The sequence below is a fragment of the Microcaecilia unicolor genome, chromosome 1, assembly GCF_901765095.1.
Source record: "Microcaecilia unicolor chromosome 1, aMicUni1.1, whole genome shotgun sequence".
Lineage (NCBI taxonomy): Eukaryota > Metazoa > Chordata > Amphibia > Gymnophiona > Siphonopidae > Microcaecilia > Microcaecilia unicolor.
In genome coordinates this window covers 464,770,233-464,791,599 of record NC_044031.1, presented here as the reverse complement: position 1 = coordinate 464,791,599, position 21,367 = coordinate 464,770,233, and the positions used below count along the sequence as shown (strand labels likewise).

The following is a 21,367-nucleotide window of genomic DNA, read 5'->3' as shown; positions in this document are numbered from 1 at the left end:
TGTGAACAGGTATAGCCTAAAGGGTTCTCTGGTCCCCCCCCCCCCCCACCCTCCATCCCCAAAGAGTACTAGATCCCCAAAGCCCCCCATACCCTCTAGGCCCCAAAGGTTCAATAGGCAGGAGCAATGCCATCTCACCCCTGCCCATCGCAGTCTCAAAATGGCCGTGTCTTCTAGGAGCAGCTTTGTGGTACCAGCTGACCATCACTGACTGAATATTACCCAGTTAGTTCTCGTGTTCTACAGAAGCTATAGAAAACTAATTGTTTAAACTTACACCGGTAACCAAAACTGGACACTGTATACAAGGTGCTGTCGCACCATAGAGCGATACAAAGGCATTATAACATCCTCATTTTTCCTAATAATACCTAACATTCTATTTGCTTTCTTAGCTGCTGCTGCTGCTACTGCTGCACACTTCCGTATACAATATGATTACTTCAATTGTATTGTACTGAGGGCTTTTTTCCCAGAAAATCCTGCACCTACTGTCCAGCATCAGCGATTCTCCTCTCTCCCCCTGCATCGATGTGGAGCGATTCTCCTCCCTCCCCTGCCCTCCCTTATTACCTACCTCAATTAGAGGATTTTCTTTTTTCTTTGTAATTGCTTAATGTTTGTTTTTGAACATGTATATTTTAAAACTTCAATAATAAAAAAAAACATAATTATAATCCTTGCACTAACAAATTGTATGGTGCTCAGAAAAAGAATAAATTTTAATGCACTGTTATTACTATCTCCCCTTTCATTGCTTAGGGGTTAGATGGTTTCCTAAAGGACAAGTCCATAAACCGCTACTAAATGGACTTGGGAAAAATCCACAATTCCAGGAATAACATATATGGAATGTTTGTACGTTTGGGAAGCTTGCCAGGTGCCCTTGGCCTGGATTGGCCGCTGTCGTGGACAGGATGCTGCGCTCGATGGACCTTTGGTTTTTCCCAGTGTGGCATTACTTATAATGATTGTTCTTTGCTGTACATTGTAGTCAACATGTTCTTCAAATCCTTGCTATAATCCTCCCAATTTTTTCAATTTATAATTAACTTACTAGACTGGCACTACTCTGTTCCTTTCCACTGCTATATTGATTATTTGCTGTAAGCCACATTGAACTCAAGATTCTTTGGGATAATGTGAGATATAAATGTCACAAATAAATATAACTAAATAAATAAACTTGCATGCTGACTACTCTGCCCTTTAGTTCACCGCAGATTCTTCCATGCTAAAGCTTCACTGTACAGGGAGTACGGTTAGCATGGCAAAATCAACTCTGCTAAAGGATAACATAGCTTATTACATCAGGCTCTCGATTACCAAAGTATGAATCTCTGGGTATCTACTTCAGAACAACAATCTATGTTATCAAAAGGGGATTGGGGTGAAAAGAGTTGGGGGGTAAAGTAGCACATAGAAGAAATATCTTATAGGAAAAACATTGGAAAATAAAATAGATCGTTACAAGGGAGCCAGGGTGGAAAGGAGTCTTCAGGAAGCCAAGTTTGCACATAGCAATGTGCCAGCAGTGAGAGCAACTGAATCACAGCCCCAGACCACCTTTATTTTTCATTCCATTAGGAGATATTAGACTGTAGTTGACATTCTATGTACAGTTAAAGGAAAGATGTCAGCTGCAGCAGTCAGCATGCACTAATACCATCATTCAGTACATTTACCACTGAGGGAGGCAGTGTCACTGTGCCCTCAATGGCAATGATCCAGTGCCAACAAGACTAATGGCATTCTTCATCTAAGACTATTTGAATCAGCTCAACTCCTATGAGAATGAATGACTATCTGTCAGCCGCCGACAGGTTGTGTATGGGTGTCCCCAGTGCAAAGAGCTCATAGCTCTCAGGAAACAAGTCCAATATCCGGAAGTCAGAAAGTCAGACCTGGAAGAGATGAAGGAAAAAGAAAGGTATATACAGAAAACCTTCCAGGACGTATAAAAACAGTCCCAACCCAAGCGTGACAGCTCTTGTGCTGCTTGGAAAAGTCATTTGGAAGAGAGCACCACTTTGGCACAGCAGGAAATGATCCTGTAACTAGGATGTGCCGCGCAAGCGATACATTATCATCTCAAACTAAGGATGTGTCTCCAGATGTATGCCCATAAAGAAAGGATTAGGATTGCCATTGTAGTTGGCAACTTAATCAAGGACATCGATAGCTAGGTAGCTGGTAAGCGTGAGAATCACTTGGTATTCTGTCTGACTGATGGAAAAGCAGCAGACCTCACAAGATCTTAAAACGTTCTGGAGAGGAGCCAGTTGTCATAGTGCACGTGGTACTAACAACATAGGAAGTTGCAGGAAGGAGGTTATGAAGGATAAATGTAGTCTTTTAGATAGTAAATTGAAATACAGAACCACTAAGGTTGCATTCTCTGCCATATGCAGGCTTCCAAAGGAGTCTGTTCAGACAGGATAAGGTCCATCTTAAACAGGATGGTGCTAACAACTGAAAAGGTGGTAGAGCAGCTTTTAAACTAGACAATGTGGGAAAAGCCATTGTTGCACAGAAGTGCAAGGCTCGAAAGGAGGTATCTTCAGAGAAAATTTGCAAAACAAGGAAGTCAGAACAGTCAAATAGAGAGATTGTGCACAGGCTGAATAACACAGATGGCTTTAAATAAAGAGCATGCATACGTGAAAGACTCCTAAGTGCCTGCTCATAAGCAGGCTCTGACTACAAATAATAGCAGTACAAATAAAAACATATTTTAAAATAGCTGTATGCAAATGTCAGAAGTCTACAGATAAAAATGGACACAAGAAAGACAATTCTATAACTGGGTATATACAGTTATATGTGCATTGAGTGTGTAAGTGCACTACATGCTATTTCATAAGACAGTGCAAAATGCAGAACTGCAAGGGGCCATACGCCTGGGCAGAACATGTAAGGGGCATGGGCAAGCCTCCAACTTACATGCACTTAGATGCACCCATTTACACCTGCCATTGGCCTGGCGTAAATGGTCACTCCTTAATTTAGGTGCATCAATGCAGCTTTATACAATTATTCTATAATGGAATTTGAGCGCCAAGATGCCATTATAGAATAGGTGCTCCATTGGGGCACTGCAAAGGGAGCACCCTGTTACAGAATTGCCCCCTTATATATTCACTAATGCTGTCTGGATATGTAGGGGTGATGAATATATGTAGAAAGAACTCACCACCAGCAGGGATAAGTATACAGTAATAGTAAACATTCTTTTTAGCAGGCCTAAATTAAACTATTTAGTTATATGGATAGTGGCTGAATACTGTTGCTATATAGAATGCCCTCTCTCCACTCCAGCACTATCCAGATAGTGCCAAAGCATTTTAGAGGGATTTTCAGCGGAACTGTCCAGATAGCGTCAGAGTATTTTAGAGGGATTTTCAGCAGAAATATCCAGGTAGCACCAGGGCATTTTAGAGAGATTTTCAGCAGAACTATCCGGACAGTGCCAGAGAATGCTAGACAGATTTTCAGTGGAACAATCCAGATAGTGCTGCTGAAAGTCCAAAGATAAGGAACCTATACAATTAGCAGAGGCTGCTAAGCATACAAGTCCCTTTGAAAATTGAATGGGGGTAACTTTACAAGAGGATGCCTACATGTGTAAGAAGTCCAAAAAGGCACCAACTCTAAAACTATTTTTGAGCTACAACTGAAAATGTGTGCACGTACTCTTGCAAGTACATGTCTAGTTGATAAAAACTCCGCCCCTCAGAATGCCTACAGGTGGATCACATAAAAGCAGGTACAACCTTTCGTAATTTTAATGTGCGTACGTGGTTGAAAAATGCATAAAAGTTCTTTAATACTTGTAAAACAAGCTTTACACATGGGAAAAGTTTTTCCAAAATTATCTCCATGGGTATATTAGAATGTGGTTAATCTTCAAGCAAAAAACTTAATCTATCAGCAAAGACACTATTTGCTAAAAGAAACATCAGAAGTATGTGTTCTGCACGTTCTTGTTAGCACTAAATATTAGTTTCATCACACATAAGAACAGCCTAAGTACATAAGTACATAAGTAGTGCCATACTGGGAAAGACCAAAGGTCCATCTAGCCCAGCATCCTGTCACCGACAGTGGCCAATCCAGGTCAAGGGCACCTGGCACGCTCCCCAAACGTAAAAACATTCCAGACAAGTTATACCTAAAAATGCGGAATTTTTCCAAGTCCATTTAATAGCGGTCTATGGACTTGTCCTTTAGGAATCTATCTAACCCCTTTTTAAACTCCGTCAAGCTAACCGCCCGTACCACGTTCTCCGGCAATGAATTCCAGAGTCTAATTACACGTTGGGTGAAGAAAGATTTTCTCCGATTCGTTTTAAATTTACCACACTGTAGCTTCAACTCATGCCCTCTAGTCCTAGTATTTTTGGATAGCGTGAACAGTCGCTTCACATCCACCCGATCCATTCCACTCATTATTTTATACACTTCTATCATATCTCCCCTCAGCCGTCTCTTCTCCAAGCTGAAAAGCCCTAGCCTTCTCAGCCTCTCTTCATAGGAAAGTCGTCCCATCCCCACTATCATTTTCGTCGCCCTTCGCTGTACCTTTTCCAATTCTACTATATCTTTTTTGAGATACGGAGACCAGTACTGAACACAATACTCCAGGTGCGGTCGCACCATGGAGCGATACAACGGCATTATAACATCCGCACACCTGGACTCCATACCCTTCCTAATAACACCCAACATTCTATTCGCTTTCCTAGCCGCAGCAGCACACTGAGCAGAAGGTTTCAGCGTATCATCGACGACGACACCCAGATCCCTTTCTTGATCCGTAACTCCTAACGCGGAACCTTGCAAGACGTAGCTATAATTCGGGTTCCTCTTACCCACATGCATCACTTTGCACTTGTCAATATTGAACTTCATCTGCCACTTGCACGCCCATTCTCCCAGTCTCGCAAGGTCCTCCTGTAATCGTTCACATTCCTCCTGCGACTTGACGACCCTGAATAATTTTGTGTCATCGGCGAATTTAATTACCTCACTAGTTATTCCCATCTCTAGGTCATTTATAAATACATTAAAAAGCAACGGACCCAGCACAGACCCCTGCGGGACCCCACTAACTACCCTCCTCCACTGAGAATACTGGCCACGCAATCCTACTCTCTGCTTCCTATCTTTCAACCAGTTCTTAATCCATAATAATACCCTACCTCCGATTCCATGACTCTGCAATTTCTTCAGGAGTCTTTCGTGCGGCACTTTGTCAAACGCCTTCTGAAAATCCAGATATACAATATCAACCGGCTCCCCATTGTCCACATGTTTGCTTACCCCCTCAAAAAAATGCATTAGATTGGTGAGGCAAGACTTCCCTTCACTAAATCCGTGCTGACTTTGTCTCATCAGTCCATGTTTTTGTATATGCTCTGCAATTTTATTCTTAATAATAGCCTCCACCATCTTGCCCGGCACCGACGTCAGACTCACCGGTCTATAATTTCCCGGATCTCCTCTGGAACCCTTCTTAAAAATCGGAGTAACATTGGCTACCCTCCAGTCTTCCGGTATTACACTCGATTTTAGGGACAGATTGCATATTTCTAACAGTAGCTCCGCAAGTTCATTTTTTAGTTCTATTAATACTCTGGGATGAATACCATCAGGTCCCGGTGATTTACTACTCTTCAGCTTGCTGAACTGACCCATTACATCCTCCAAGGTTACAGAGAATTTGTTTAGTTTCTCCGACTCCCCCGCTTCAAATATTCTTTCCGGCACCGGTGTCCCCCCCAAATCCTCCTCGGTGAAGACCGAAGCAAAGAATTCATTTAATTTCTCCGCTACGGCTTTGTCCTCCTTGATCGCCCCTTTAACACCATTTTCGCCAAGCGGCCCAACCGACTCTTTGGCCGGTTTCCTGCTTTTAATGTATCTAAAAAAGTTTTTACTATGTATTTTTGCTTCCAACGCTAATTTCTTCTCAAAGTCCTTTTTTGCCCTCCTTATCTCCGCTTTGCATTTGGCTTGGCATTCCTTATGATCTATCCTGTTACTTTCAGTTGGTTCTCTTCTCCACTTTCTGAAGGATTGTTTTTTGGCTCTAATGATTTCCTTTATCTTACTGTTTAGCCACGCCGGCTGACGTTTAGTCTTTTTTCCCTTTTTTCTAATACGTGGAATATATTTGTCCTGAACCTCCAGGATGGTGTTTTTAAACAGCATCCACGCCTGATGCAAGTTTTTTACTCTGCGAGCTGCTCCTTTCAGTCTTTTTTTCACCATTTTTCTCATTTTGTCGTAATCACCTTTTCTATAGTTAAACGCTAGCGTACTTGATTTCCTAGTTTCACTTCCTTCAATGCCAATATCAAAACCGATCATATTATGATCACTGTTATCAAGCGGCCCTCGTATCGTTACCCCCTGCACTAGATCATGAGCACCACTAAGGACTAAGTCTAGTATTTTTCCTTCTCTTGTCGGCTCCTGAACTAGCTGTTCCATGAAGCTGTCCTTGATTTCATCAAGAAATCTTATGTCCCTTACGTGTACAGATGTTACATTAACCCAGTCTATATGCGGGTAATTGAAATCCCCCATTATTATTGTGTTGCCCAGTTTGTTTGCGTCCCTGATTTCCTTTAACATTTCCGCATCCGTCTGTTCGTCCTGGCCAGGCGGACGGTAGTACACTCCTATCACTATCCTTTTCCCCTTTGCACATGGAATTTCAATCCACAGTGATTCCAAGGAGTGTTTTGCTTCCTGCAGAATTTTCAATCTATTTGATTCAAGGCTCTCGTTAATATACAATGCTACCCCTCCACCAATCCGATTCACCCTATCACTACGATATAATTTGTACCCCGGTATGACAGTGTCCCACTGGTTATCCTCCTTCCACCAGGTCTCAGAGATGCCTATTATATCTAATTTTTCATTTAGTGCAATATATTCTAACTCCCCCATCTTATTTCTTAGGCTCCTGGCATTCGCATATAGACATTTCAAACTATGTTTGTTGTTCCTAAGTACATCATGCTTAGTACTTGACAGTATTAACTGGCAATCTTTTGTCTGATTTTTATTGTTATTTAAAGATACCCGATCTACTACAATCTCTTTTGCAACCTCACTATCAGGATACTCTATCTTCCCTGTTATGGTGATATCTTTGAAAGATACCTTATCCCGAACCATGCTCTTTTGAGCGACTGTCGGCCTTCCCCCCATTTCTAGTTTAAAAGCTGCTCTATCTCCTTCTTAAACGCCGATGCCAGCAGCCTGGTCCCACTCTGGTTAAGATGGAGCCCATCCTTTCGGAATAGGCTCCCCCTTCCCCAGAATGTTGCCCAGTTCCTAACAAATCTAAAGCCCTCCTCCCTGCACCATCGTCTCATCCACGCATTGAGACTCTGGAGCTCTGCCTGTCTCTTGGGCCCTGCGCGTGGCACAGGTAGCATTTCAGAAAATGCTACCCTGGAGGATCTGGATTTCAGCTTTCTACCTAAGAGCCTAAATTTTGCTTCCAGAACCTCTCTCCCACATTTTCCTATGTCATTGGTACCCACATGTACCAAGACAGCGGACTCCTCCCCAGCACTATCTAGAATCCTATCTAGGTGACACGTGAGGTCCGCCACCTTCGCACCAGGCAGGCAAGTCACCAGGCGATCCTCACGTCCACCAGCCACCCAGCTATCTATATGCCTAATGATCGAATCACCAAGTACAACAGCTGTCCTAACCTTTCCCTCCCGGGCAACATTTGGAGATATATCCTCGGTGCGAAAGGATAATACATCCCCTGATGGGCAGGTCCTGGCTACAGGAGTACTTCCTACTTCACCAGGGTGATGCTCTCCTTCTAGGAGACCTCCCTCCTCCAAGGTAGCACAGGGGCTACCTGACTGGAGGTGGGACTTCTCTACAACATCCCTGTAGGTCTCCTCTATGTACCTCTCTGTCTCCCTCAGCTCCATCAAGTCTGCTACTCTAGCCTCAAGGGAACGGACACGTTCTCTGAGAGCTAGGAGCTCTTTGCATCGGGCACACACATATGACACCTCACCAATTGGGAGATAATCATACATGTGACACTCAATGCAAAAGACTGGATAGCACCCCTCTCGCTGCTGGACTGCTGACTCCATCTTAGTGTTTTTTGAGTTTTTCCGTAATTTAAAACTTGCTAAAGTATTAAGGATATCAGCCTATCACTAACTTACAGTTCCTCCTTTAAACCCCAATCTTCAAGTTCCGAAAGCACAAGCAAAATTTGTTCACTTACCAGAGAAATATCCTCTTCTCCCAGAACTTATTAGAAGGAAAGCTTTCGGCGCGCGGCACCTTGAGCAGAGGCCCCGAGTGGATCGGAACGGACCTGGGAGTCACTCTGGCGAAGGCTCCGAGGATATGCAGATGAGCTGCAAGTCCTCCACGGCACCTGAGAAGGCAACCGGTGGGAGAGCTGGGCACCTCTCAACCAAGAAAAGGCTTACCAGGGGTTAGGCCGAAGCCAGCATTCCTCCCCCTGAGGGTCACCTGATCCTGGCTAAGAAGTACCTGGTAGCTCGAGAATCACTCATGTGCCACTCAGAGCACTGTTTATATATACAAGGCCAAATCAATAACATTCTATTTCACACCCAGCCTCGGCTTTCTGCCATGAGATACAGCAATCCCAGCCCTCCTTCCCTTATACTGCAATCCAAAAAACAACAGCAGCAGTGCTGAGATAAATGTAGCCTTAGAAAATGTTCTAGCACTGTTAGCAGGGGAAAAAAAAGGTGATGTGCCAGATCCTTTCATCTGCACAGCCTGGAGAGGAAGCTAAGCTCGCAGCTGTACAGTACTGTATCGTGTACTGAATAACAGTGCCACAGCTGCTCTATCATTCTTGGGTCTGCGGACTAATTGTGAATGATACAAATAAATTATTGGCCTAGCCACAGGCCTGCAGTCTTCTGAAAGTCTAATCATACTGTCAGAAAGGAGTACTTGGTGGGGAAACGCACACAACAATTTTGGTCTGAATCATTTTTGTTTTATTTAAATTTGATTCACCAATTTGTTTTCGGATCTCCAAAACCCATTTTGTTTTATTCAGTTCCATTATGATCAGTAGGGGAAGCAACATTTGTTCTTTACGGAGGTAATTTTATAAGGGGGGTGGATTAGTTAAAGTGCCTTTTAATACACCTATGTGAAATGTACTTTGTAAAGACAAGCAGGTGTCTACTTGTCTTTATAAAATACTAGACTTGGTAGCAAGTACAGACATTTACGCTTGCCCTACAGCTGCTATAAACATCTGTACCAATATTTGTCAAGTATATATGTAAATTATAGTATTTTATAATCTACACACATACTTGTGCACTCCACTCATAATGTGCCCAATCTTCACCCCATGCTCACCCACTGACAGAGGTACAGGCCATCATTTCAAAGTGCACATTTTTGCATCAGTCAAAATTTTACAAGAGTTCACTTACATACGTTATGTGGCCACATCTACATGTAACTGAGTAAAATACCACAAAGTGGGCATGTACATTACTCCTTTAAGTATGTGCTCCTTTATAACACTATTTTGTATATAGAAAACTTCAATTTTTTTGTGTCCAAATATTGCTTCTCCCATTGACATTAATGTATCCTGGTTGGAGGGTGCCTGGGCTAGGGTTGGCTGGACCCATGGTGCCCTGGGGCAGAGCCTCTGTAAAGGGACCAATCCTCATTCATGTTCTACTTTGAATGGTGATCACGTTTTTGAACATATGTTGGGAAATGAACAGCCATACAATGAATGATTTTTGGTTTATTTGGGCCCCATGCCAATTGGTTACATTTAAAACAAAACAAACCAAAAATAAACTACCATTCATTTTTTTTAAAAATGCACATCCATAGTGATTGATCGCTAATGTAATGACAAGCTAGAGCACTTTAGAGATGGGTGGAGTAGTGTGATCGTCCATCTCTGTTCACTAATTTCAAGGAGTTAAAATACTTTCTCAAAGTTTGCCTTCTTGAATCAGAAATGTATTATTATTGTATGAATATACACAAATTCTACTTATTTTCCAGCAACAACATCATCTTTTCAAGATGTTTGAGTCATCACTAGATAAACAGAAGGGGTGTGTACACCATTTTTTTAGATTTCAGGGGGGGCTCCAGTTTTTTTTCTTTTTCAATTTATTATTCCATATCATTATTATAATTATTATTACAGATCTTGTATTCCACCTATACCTGTTCAATTCAAGGATACATCACAATTGACCAAGAGCTGTCCAGGAATTACAGATAGGCAGAGCAGCAAAGATGTGTTGTGGTTTAGGGTGAGACCTCATTAATGGTTGTTGGGTTGAGAATTTGATAGGCCGGCCTTACAGAATAGGAAGGTTTTTAGAGACTTCCTGAATTGAAGATAGTTTGTGCATGACCTCATAGATACACCACAGACCCGTTATAACGAGGCTCGATATAACGCAGGATCAGTTACAAAGTGGTCAGAGCTTGGACCCCAGAATTTTCATGTGTTTCAGGTTCAAGCTAATTGATTCTGATCTAGTTCTGCGAATTGGCAAAAGGCAGTACTGGCTAACATGGAAATGTCTTTAAAAAAGGAAAAGAAAAGCATGGTCAGTACAGGAAAAGCTACAAGCCTTAGACCTTTTAAAATCAGGAAAAACACAAGTGGAGACATGCAGACACATGAGCATCAGCAAGCCCACTCTACAGGGGTGGATCAGTGATAAAGCAAACTTACAGCAAGCTTCATGTGATTTTGACAAGACGAGGGTCTTCAACAAAAACGGCTAAAACGAGCAAGCAATAGCCCTCTGGATAAAGCCGTGCTCACTTGGTTTACCCAAGAACAAGCAGAAGAAACACCTATCTCTGGAAAAATAATCAGGGGTCAAGCAGAAAAACTGAAAAAGGAAATAAACCAACAGTGTGGGCTACAAGCAGAGGAAAAGGAATTTAAAGCAAGTAAGAGTTGACTTACCCAATTTAAAAACAGGTATGGCATAAGAAACATTGCAATTTCTGGTGAAGTTCAATGAGTTGAAACTGAAGCAGCTGATGATTATCCACCAAAGTTAAAAGCTATCATCGATGAAGGAGGTTATTGAATAACCTTTTTTGTACAATGAAGAAAAACAGGAACAGGAAATATCCTTTTATGTACAATAAAAGAAATCACATAATTTAGAAGAAATGAAACTTATAACAGTATATAAGTGCAGAATGAGAAAGCCAAACTGAGCAGCCTTGTAGCTCAGTCTAAACGTCTTGCTGGCTGTGTGACAAAAACTGCTCCAGAGGGAACAATCTTTTTTGTACAGACTTACAGAAAAATCTCTTTAGCTGGAATAAGAGAGATAATCAGACTTAGATAGACACTTCAATTAAAATCTTTACTGGAATTTCTCTAAGGCTGAAGTGTTTTTCCCCTCCCAAGGGACAAGGGATTGGAAAATTACATTATGTTCCAGAGCAAATTTACAATTGTGACGAGACGGGACTTTGCTATTGCATGCTTCCTCAACAGACCTTAGTCAGTAAATCTGAGGAACAAAAGGCACAGGGTTTCAAATTGGTGTTTTGTGTCAATAAGACTGGCACACACAAAGTAAAATCATTGTGCATAGGGAAATCAAGGTCTCCCCAATGTTTCCACCACAAAAACTTGCAAATGCTAGCATTTTCTTACCATCACAGTAAAAATGCATGGATCACTGCCGACATTTTTGAGGAGTGGTTTCACAAACTTTTGTGCCATCCGTGTGTGAACATTTAAGGATGAAAAAGTTGGAACCTAAAGCACTTCTGCTACTGGACAACTGCCCAGCCCATCCCTCGGAAAAATACCTTATCAGCCGTGATGGGAAAATTAAGGCCAGTTTCCTCCCAAAAAACACAACCTCCAAGATTCAACCTGTGGACTGTGAACACTCTACCGCACCTGTAAGCCAACAGTGGCTTCTCAATATCAGAGAACAACACTGACTTCTGGAAATACGTCAATCACATGGACCTTTCAGTTTTCTGCACTTTAGTTTTCTACTTTGACTGAAGCTACACTCGCTAGTCAGGCAGCACAGGCGGGGGCTCCAGCAGAGAACTCTTCAACTGGTGGGGCTTGAGCATCCTCACCAGCAAAGGTATGATTTGGCAGTGGCAGCAGTGGGGAAGAGGGGAGAACTGAGAGGAAATGCTTGCCCCACCCAAAAAATGTTAAATTCTTATGCCTCTGGCAAAAAGTTATTACAAAGAAACACAGTGCTTACTGTTATGTAATGTGTGCTTAGGTGATCCCTAGGAGGGCAGAGAATACAAGCATCAGGAATGAGATTGGCAGTTAAATGCATATTTTATAAAATGCACACAAATGTACCTGTTCTTATAAGCACAGACATGCACACAATAGCACCTGCCTTGCAGCAGGTATATAGGTGTATCTAATTTGATAAACTAGATGAACATATGCCTTAATAGCCTAGGCAGCTAGTTAGAAAATTACCCTTCACATGATGGCTAAAAATCTTTGGATTTCACAGGCATTCTGTCTTTTGGTGCCCCCCTCACTTTTTTTCTCATATTAATTCTAGCAAAGACCTTTTCATGTACAGGAAATCAAGGAAACCGCAAACACTAGGGGGCGAATGTATAACTGGGCACTTCCACTTAGGTGCCCCAAGGATGTGCGGTAGAGAGCCCATTCTAGAACACGATTCTGGATGCCCAGGTTCCATTATGGAATACTAGTAAACCTGGTATTCGTGCACCTAACATTTCAGCACCCGCAGTTACACCAGTCACAGAGCAGGCATAAGTGCGAACACCTAAATGCCGCAGGGATGAGCATTAACTTGCAGTTTTCTGTATGTTAATATGTGTAAGTGGGAGCTCCACCCCTATGTATGTTCCCCTTGCAAATATGCGCTATGTAAGTTGAGCAGGTATTTTCAGAGAGGAACACTGCTAGCACACATTCCCGCATAAGCGCTAGGATTCTAAGTCATTCACGTACACAATGGGCATTTAAATGCAAGTGCTCAGATTGTAGAATTTCCTGTAAACAAACCAAACCAAAAGGGATTTCATACATTACCTAATATCAGAAAGATCACATTTGTTCCCAGCAATAGCCATCACAATGTTTTCAGGACCATGTTCTTTTAATTCTTTTACCCATTTCTTCAAAGTATGGAATGAATCCTAAACCCAAAGAAATAAATAATTAAACACCTCTTGCAGGACCTCACAGAAGCAATATCATATCTGATCAGCTTTGCATAAGGTTAGTACACAAAGCTTTGACTTCAGAGCCCTGATTCAAGCCCCTGCCCACCACTCATTGTCTAACCTTGAGTAAGTGACAAGATTGTATGATCTTTGTAGCAAACAGGAGTGACTTCAGTGTTTTGTACACTCATAGTGCTCCATAAATAATAATTGTTTAGGAGTAAGATTGCAACGTTGATGTACACAGCCTTGCACAACACCAGTGACATCAACCATGTCTGGTGTCTAGAGCTTTTAAAACAAGATGTGGAAACCCCAGCCTCTGGAGCAGATCAAGAGAAATGTTTGCCAAACAGGCAGCCTTCAGCAGACAGGCAGACTGTGTTTTATAGCTGCTTTAGTTTTGCCTCAGCAATCTGATAGATTAAACCTTAGTAACAATGGACTCATATTAAAAGGCTGAGCTCCTCAATTGTGACTCCTAAATTGGACTTCTAGATTTTTGTCCCCGTTTTCAACCAAACTTAGGAGTCCAGGGTGCTTATTTTCAAAGCACCATTCACATTTTGGGCATCCATAAACTGACACTTGGAAGTGATCTGGGTGTATTTTGGGTGGGACTAGGGTAAACCCCAAAGAGATGTTAATTCCTCATTTCAAAAGGAGAATGAACGTCCATGTTCAAAAAGATGGACTTTGGGCGTAAGATCTGCTACTTGGGATGTGCAGGTTTCAGAAAGTGCTCCTATTAAACAGCTCTTCACTGGAGAGCTTACAGTAGGTCACCTCCTTCATTCCCCAGTGGTTAGTGTTCCCCCGAAAGTGAAACTGGCAAGGGATACTGGGCTCTGCGACAACTGGCTGGGGGATCTCCAGGACCAGGTTTGGAAACCACTGGCCTAGCTGAACACCTGTGAGGGCCTGGATGAGGAGCACAAGTGCTCACAAAGAAGTCTCAATGATTTTACCCTTTTTTCAGTTGGGATACACCAGACGGATAATGCTTATACATGTAACACACTGCATACATCACCCTCATAGACCTTTAGCCTGACACAAGATAGCAATTCTGAGTTAAATGTAAACATGCTCTGCATCCACAAAAGCCCAAATTCCGCCTCCCCTCTCCCCCCCCCCCCCAAAAAAAAAAAAAAAAAAAAACAGGTGCAGAACATAACTAGGACATTTCTCCACAGAAGAAGGGGGGCCTGAAACAAACAGTGGACAAGGAACAGCCCAGAAGCTGAAAAGAGAAACTCAACAAAGAAGCTAAGCTTGAATTGGACCTTTGGAAACCGCTCTTATTCAGAAGGCAATGACTGTGTGTGTTTTGTTAATAAGGCAGTAGCAGGAGGGCCAGTGTGTAAAAGTAAACATGGCAAGAGCAAAATAACATAAGTATTGCCATACTGACACACCGAAGGTTCATCAAGCCGAGCACCCTGTTTCCAACAGTGGCCAATCCAAGTTACAAGTACCTGGCAAGACCCAAAACAGTACAGTACATTTTATGCTGCTTATCCTAGAAATAAGCAGTGGATTTTCCCCAAGTTCATTTTAATAATGGTTTATGGACTTTTCTTTTAGGAAGCAATCCAAACCTTTTTTAAACCCCGCTAACTGCTTTTACTATATTCTCTGGCAACAAATTCCAGAATTTAATTTCACGTTGAGGGAAGAAATATTTTCTCTGATTCATTTTAAATTTACTACTTTGTAGCTTCATACCGTGCCCCCTGGTCCTAGTATTTTTGGAAAGAGTAAACAAGCAATTCATGTCTACCCATTTCAGTCCACTCATTATTTTATAGACCTCTATCATATCTCCTTTAGCCGTCTTTTCTCCAAGCTGAAGAGCCCTAGCCGCTTTAGCCTTTCCTCATACGGAAGTCGTCCCATCCCCTTTATCATTTTCATCGCCCGTCTCCCAAGGGAGGAGGCTGCCCCAGCCTAATGGTTGAAAAGTAGAAAAGCTTAAAACACAAACAGGTAGAAACCTCTACGAGTAGTCCGAAGTCCAAAGCAAGAGTAGAGGATGCCACAAAACATAGCCAGCTAACGGGATGAAGTAAAAGATGTTTTCTTGACTATATGGGTAGAGATGGTACAATTATGCAGGATAGAACTGGGATTCAAAGAGAGTAGGAGCGTAAAGCACCACCAAATGGTAACATTTACCTTATATCCAAAGCCTAAGAAGCAAGTACCTTCCCTCTTCATCTTTACATAAGAATTTTGCTTTATAATTGAGGTTTTTATGTAACAATATCACCACCCCTCCCCTCCAACCCCCGGATGAGGCATAATATACCTCTCCCACCTATTTCTGCTGGAGCTTCTGGTGCTCCTCATCTGTCAATCTGACCTCCTATAGGCACGCCACATCTATCTTGTGACGTTTTAGCTTTTGCAGTATTTTAGAACATTTAATTGGGGAGGTAATACCCCCTACATTTCAACTGGCCAGCCTACAGGGGCACCAGCCTTTGCTTCTAACTGGCCAGCAGAAAACTGAATGAGCATATTACCAGAAGGAACACCAGGGCACCCAACCTCGCCACCATGCTGCCTTCTCCATCTCAATAGTAGGGCCACTTGGTCAACCATATACAGTGGAATTTTCTGTTTCCAATAACATAAATAAGAACATATATCTGGTGTGAGGAAATAAAACACAATTACCACTACCTTTCCCTGTAAGATCCCCTCCCCACCCTTCCCTCCACCCTCCTCTTTTACTGCCAGTAACATTTAACCTCTCTCAGATAACCTGGGTTTAGTAAGGGGTCACAAGCTATGTGAGCAAGGGTCCCATCTCCAAACCAAAATACAAGACTTCTGACTGACCAAACTGCTTCAAATTCAAGGTTGTGTGCCTTTTGTACCTAGCTAAAGGCACATCTCTTTTGCTTTGAGTCCAGTCCGACTGGTGGAATCTTGTTGTTTCGGGGCCTCAGGCAGGGGCTCTGTGCTATTCAACCAGTTCACTGCAGCTTCAGGCGTTGCATGGATTATCCACTGACCATCTATGCACTTTTAAGGTAGCTAGGGTACTGCAATACAAAGCGGTATCGCTTCTCAACTAACTTGGTGCAGGCCACAGCAAAAGCCTTGTATTTCAGTGTTTTAAGCCATCTAGATTATTTTTATATGATCAAAGTACTTGGACTTTTTGAGAGTAATAATGAAATTTGGCTATCACCACCCGTGAACGCAGATCCCGCTGGCACCGAGGCCCAAGTCTGTGTGCTCAATCAAGAATATTGGCTGGACTCGTTCCTGCCTCAGGAAAATTTGCCTGTAACCAAGTTTCCAAAGTTTGCTGTAGTAGTTGTTGGTCTGGAATTGACTCTAGCAGCCCCACGAATCAAATATTTTCTCTCCAGGAACGATTTTCTAAGTTATTCACTCTTTCATGTTGCTCATAAACTATGTGTTCCAAACGGGCCAAATCTGTGGCCTGACTCTGCTAGATGTCCTCCACCTCCAAGACATGCGCCTCCAACTCGCCCGTTCTGCGAGCGAGCTCAGAGGTAAACGCTGTTATTCCAGATAATTGCTCTGTAATTGGGTAAATCACGAGTCCAGTGCCCTCACCACAGACTGCCAAATCAGAGATTAATGTTTCAGCTTTGGGAAGGTGTTGTGGTGATTCATCTGCTATGTGTTTGAGGATTCGTCACTAAGAAGAAATGGATTAAGTCTCCAAGTGTTCCTCGATAATGATGAAGCAGGCCACTTAAATGAGCAGGAAATTGCTGCATGATCCAAAATGGAAATATCATGTATTTTTGCATCATGAAGATAAAAGAAAGTCTTTAGAAGCTAAGAAGTAATCAATTCTTGAATGTACGGTGGGTACTGGAGAAGAAAGTGTAGTCTTTGACTGTAGTCTCCAAATGTCAGTCCATCTGTTAGAGTTCATAATAGAGGATAGAGCAGCCCTAGTCCTGAGCTTTGCTGGGCAGCACTTGTCCACATTAAATTTCATCTGCCATTTGGATGCCTAGTCTTCCAATTTCCTAAGGTCTTCCAGCAATATTTCACAGTCCGCACGTGTTTTAACAACCTTGAATAGTTTGGCATCATCTGCAAGTTTAATCACCTCACTCATCGTTTTGATTTCCATATCATTTATAAATAAGTTAAATAGTACCAGTCTCAATACAGATCCCTGTGGCACTCCACTGTTCACCCTCCTCCATTGAGAGAAATGACCATTTAACCCTAACCTCTGTTTTCTGTCCAAATAACCAATTCCTAATCCACACCAGAATCTTGCCTCCTATCCCATGACTCATTAATTTTCTTAGAAGTCTCTCATGAGGAACTTTATCAAAAGCTTTCTGAAAATCTAGATACACTACATCAACAGGCTCACATCTATCCACGTTTATTTACACCTTCAAAGAAATGAAGCAAATTGGTAAGGCAAGATTTCCCTCGGTTGAACCCATGCTGACTCTGTCCCACTAAACCACTAAACCATGTGTGTCTACGTGTTCTGTAACTTTATTCTTTATAATAGTTTCCACTATTTTGCTGGTCTGTAATTTCCAGGATCACCCCTAGAAACCTTTTTAAAAATCAACATCACATTGGCCAATCTTCAGGTACTATGGATGATTTTAATAACAGGTTACATATTACTAATAGCAGATCAGCAATTTCATGCTTGAGTTCTTTGAGTACCCTTGGATATATGCCATCCGGTCCAGGTGATTTGCTACTCTTTAATTTGTCAATTTGGCTCAGTACATCTTCCAGGTTCACTGAGATTCCTTTCAGTTCCTCCGCATCATCATCCTTGAAAACCATTTCCGGTACAGGCAGATCTCTTACATCTTCTTCCGTAAAAACAGAAGCAAAGAATTCATTTAGTTTCTCCACTTTGGCCTTGTCCTCCCTGAGTTCCCCTTTTGCTCCTTCATGATCTAACTGTCCCGCGGATTCCCTCACAGGCTTTCTGCTTCTGATGTACCTGAAAAAATTGTTACTGTGAGTTTTAGCCTCTGCAGCAAGTTTTGCTTCATATTCTCTTTTAGTCTTCTTTATTAATGCTTTGCATCTGACTCACCAGTTATGATGTTACTTCTTATTTTCTTCATTTGGATCCTTTTTCCATTCTTTGAAGGACAATCTTTGGCTGTAATGGCCTCTTTTACTAAGATCTAATATTAGACCTTTTGTTCATGTCAGGATATTAGATTTGTCCTCTAAAATAAGTTTGAAGTGCACATGGAACATGAAAATGTTTAGTTACATTATGATAGGTGACCCACATCACAGTGACCATATTTAGCACCTATGCTCTTCAGTTTAATCCGTATGGCCAAAAAGGCCATGCACTTCTGAGCAGCAGATTTTGCTAAATTTGGAACAAAAAGTATCTTCTTACCTCCAAAAATGGATCAACAATTTGCTCTTTGCTGCTTGAAGAATTTATAAACCCTGTGAAAAGCTCAGCAATTTAAGCACAGTCGTGGGAATTTTGAATACGGCTTAGAAGGAACCTGATGTGCCCTTTCTAGTTCTAAGGCGGTTAGAAACAAATCTCAATGAGTTTTGGAATGAAAGATGTTTAAATATCTATCATATCCTGACCTTCCAATAGCTCAGGTACTCCAAGGATTCTCACTTTGTTTCTGCGCATTCAGTTTGCCATATCTTCAACTTCCATTTTGAGTTCTTCAAGTTTGGTAACATTATGAATTAGTTCCTGCTGCATGTTTTCTTGAGTAGTAACCCTCTCTTCTAATAAATCCAAGTATGCATTATACAGTTTCAATTGTAATGCCCTACTATTAATATCACTTTTGATATCACTAGTAGCCTCAAGGTTTTGTTGCATGAGGTTGTGCAGCATCCTGATGTCTTCAGACAACAGCGAACAGTGTTCTGACCCCAATGATGGTGAGGCCTTCTCTAGTGTTACATTTTTGATATTAGGACTTTGTTCTGTACTTTGGACCCTCCAAAGTACAGAACAAAGTCCTAATATCAAAAAAGAAGCAGCAGGAGCCTTCAAAATCAGGACACAATTTCTTTATTCATACACCTTGAGCATCAATTCCTTCTTAAATGACTTGACACGGGCCATGTTTCGGCGCACAGCGCCTGCATCAGGGTCAATGGAGTAGTGATATTTAGAGAGCAGCTAGGGCTTTCTTCTTTAGTGGTGACAAGTTGGATGATTATCCCACTTCTTACAAATAAGATACGCTGAATCATTCAGTGAAACAAGAACCGGAACGGTTCCTTTGTACTCTGATTAATGAATCAAAAACATTACAACGGACCGTAATATCTCTATAAACAACAGACCGTAATATTACTATAAACAATATGTAAATACACAATACTTATTTGCTACAGATGGAAATCAAAAATGGCATTTGTACATCTTCCCACTCAAATATTATTATATTCAAGCATATAATTCAGTCCAAAAACAAGAATGTTCTCTTCTATTCCCAGGAGAAAATCCCAACAGTTATGTGCAAAACTTCAAACTGTTATAGCAATGATTCTTCTCTCTCAACAGTCTTCCACCATGTTACTTGGTCTATAAATAGTCATGTATCATTTTGTTTAATTTATCACAATTCTCCGATCATTGGTAAACATATCCATATCACATCTCTGCTTAGCGTCAACACATTGGGCCAGCCTGAACACAGTGCTGTGTTTTGCCACTATGGCATCTTCAGAAGCTGAGAATCTGCACATATAATAGCATAATCCCACTCAAACTAAACCAACACACATGATACAAAATATACTAATAAATATTAAAATACCATTAATTATACATTACATCAAACTTAATTTATAGCAAAAATGTTCAGACTCCATCAGGATGTCTCTTGCTACCAAAGTTCAGTCCATATGATTACAAAAACACCAGCGTATAAGTTATACTGCTGATTCTTTTGCTGAAACTAAAAGCAAGGGAACACCCGCCTATCTATTAAAGAGAAGCTGCTCCATTAATTACTATTTATGTCATCCATTCTAGTACACCTCCCTCCCCCCAACTCAACCTCCTTATGCTATTCATTAGAGATAATCATATTCCATTAAAATATAAATTTTTGTTCTAGGCACAACAGCTGTCTAGACATATCCCCACCCCTAGGAGAGTATAACTCTAATAAAACTACATAACACAAATCAGCTATTGCATGATGAGTTGTAATCCAATGCTCAACCAGGGTGGGGGGCCTCTTCTCTGCACACAAATATTACTAAGATGTTCTGCCATACAAAGCTTGATTTTTTTTTTTTTTACTTTTATTTTAAATCTATTTTAATAATAATACAGCCAATACGAAGGCACATATACATTGTCATCATAAAACCATAACAATCTTTTAATAGTTCCATAACGTCAATACCTTTTAATTTCCTCCCCCCTCTCCGATTATTAACAATTCCCTTCCGCTTTGTCCACTGAAAATGACACTCATGTATAGTTAGCACGTATACATCAGCACTTCAATATGAGGCTAGCCTCACCCATACAAATTTAGCCACCTTACACAAATCGTTCCAACTTGGAGCACTCTTCCCCCCTCCCACCCTCCCATTCCATATAATCCTCCCCCACAGAATGATCTTATACCCCTTCCCCCCCTTCCCAAAACCCCAGACTACAACGTGAGAGTATTCATCAGTAAACTACGAGCTCTGCTAGACAGGGCCTGCACATATGGTTCCCAGACCTCCCAGAATCGTTGTTTACTTCTAGGGCCATGACTCGCTCTATATGCCTCCATCATCACCAGTGAGTGAAGCATATTCCTCCACAGCCAGTAGGATGGCCCTGTTTCCTGAGTCCAAAATTGCAATATACATTGTTCAAAGCTTGATTTTTATACATGTTTGTCCAATATATCAAAGATTATAAGGGCAAATTATCGCATACATCACCCCACAATTATTAAGCGTTTTAAGACAAAAGGGTTTCTGAGTAGTTGGATTCATAAATTTATCAACTCTTAAAACATATTTACAATAAATACACTGATTACAAGGATAATGCCCCCTAGGATCTTCTGACAGCTGTGGCCTGTGACCAGTTACTGAGAGAAATTCCCCTAAATTCCTACCT

At 41.5% G+C, this 21,367-nt stretch overlaps 1 protein-coding gene across 2 annotated transcripts in view; it reads right to left on the bottom strand.

The window, feature by feature from the left end:
• Positions 1-21,367, bottom strand: part of RAB31 (RAB31, member RAS oncogene family) — a 123,343-nt gene that overhangs the window by 8,170 nt on the left and 93,806 nt on the right. For both annotated transcript variants that reach the window (XM_030190129.1, XM_030190128.1), the window contains one exon: positions 13,121-13,227. In XM_030190129.1, the coding sequence (XP_030045989.1) occupies positions 13,121-13,227 (107 nt within the window). The remainder of the gene's footprint in view (positions 1-13,120; positions 13,228-21,367) is intronic.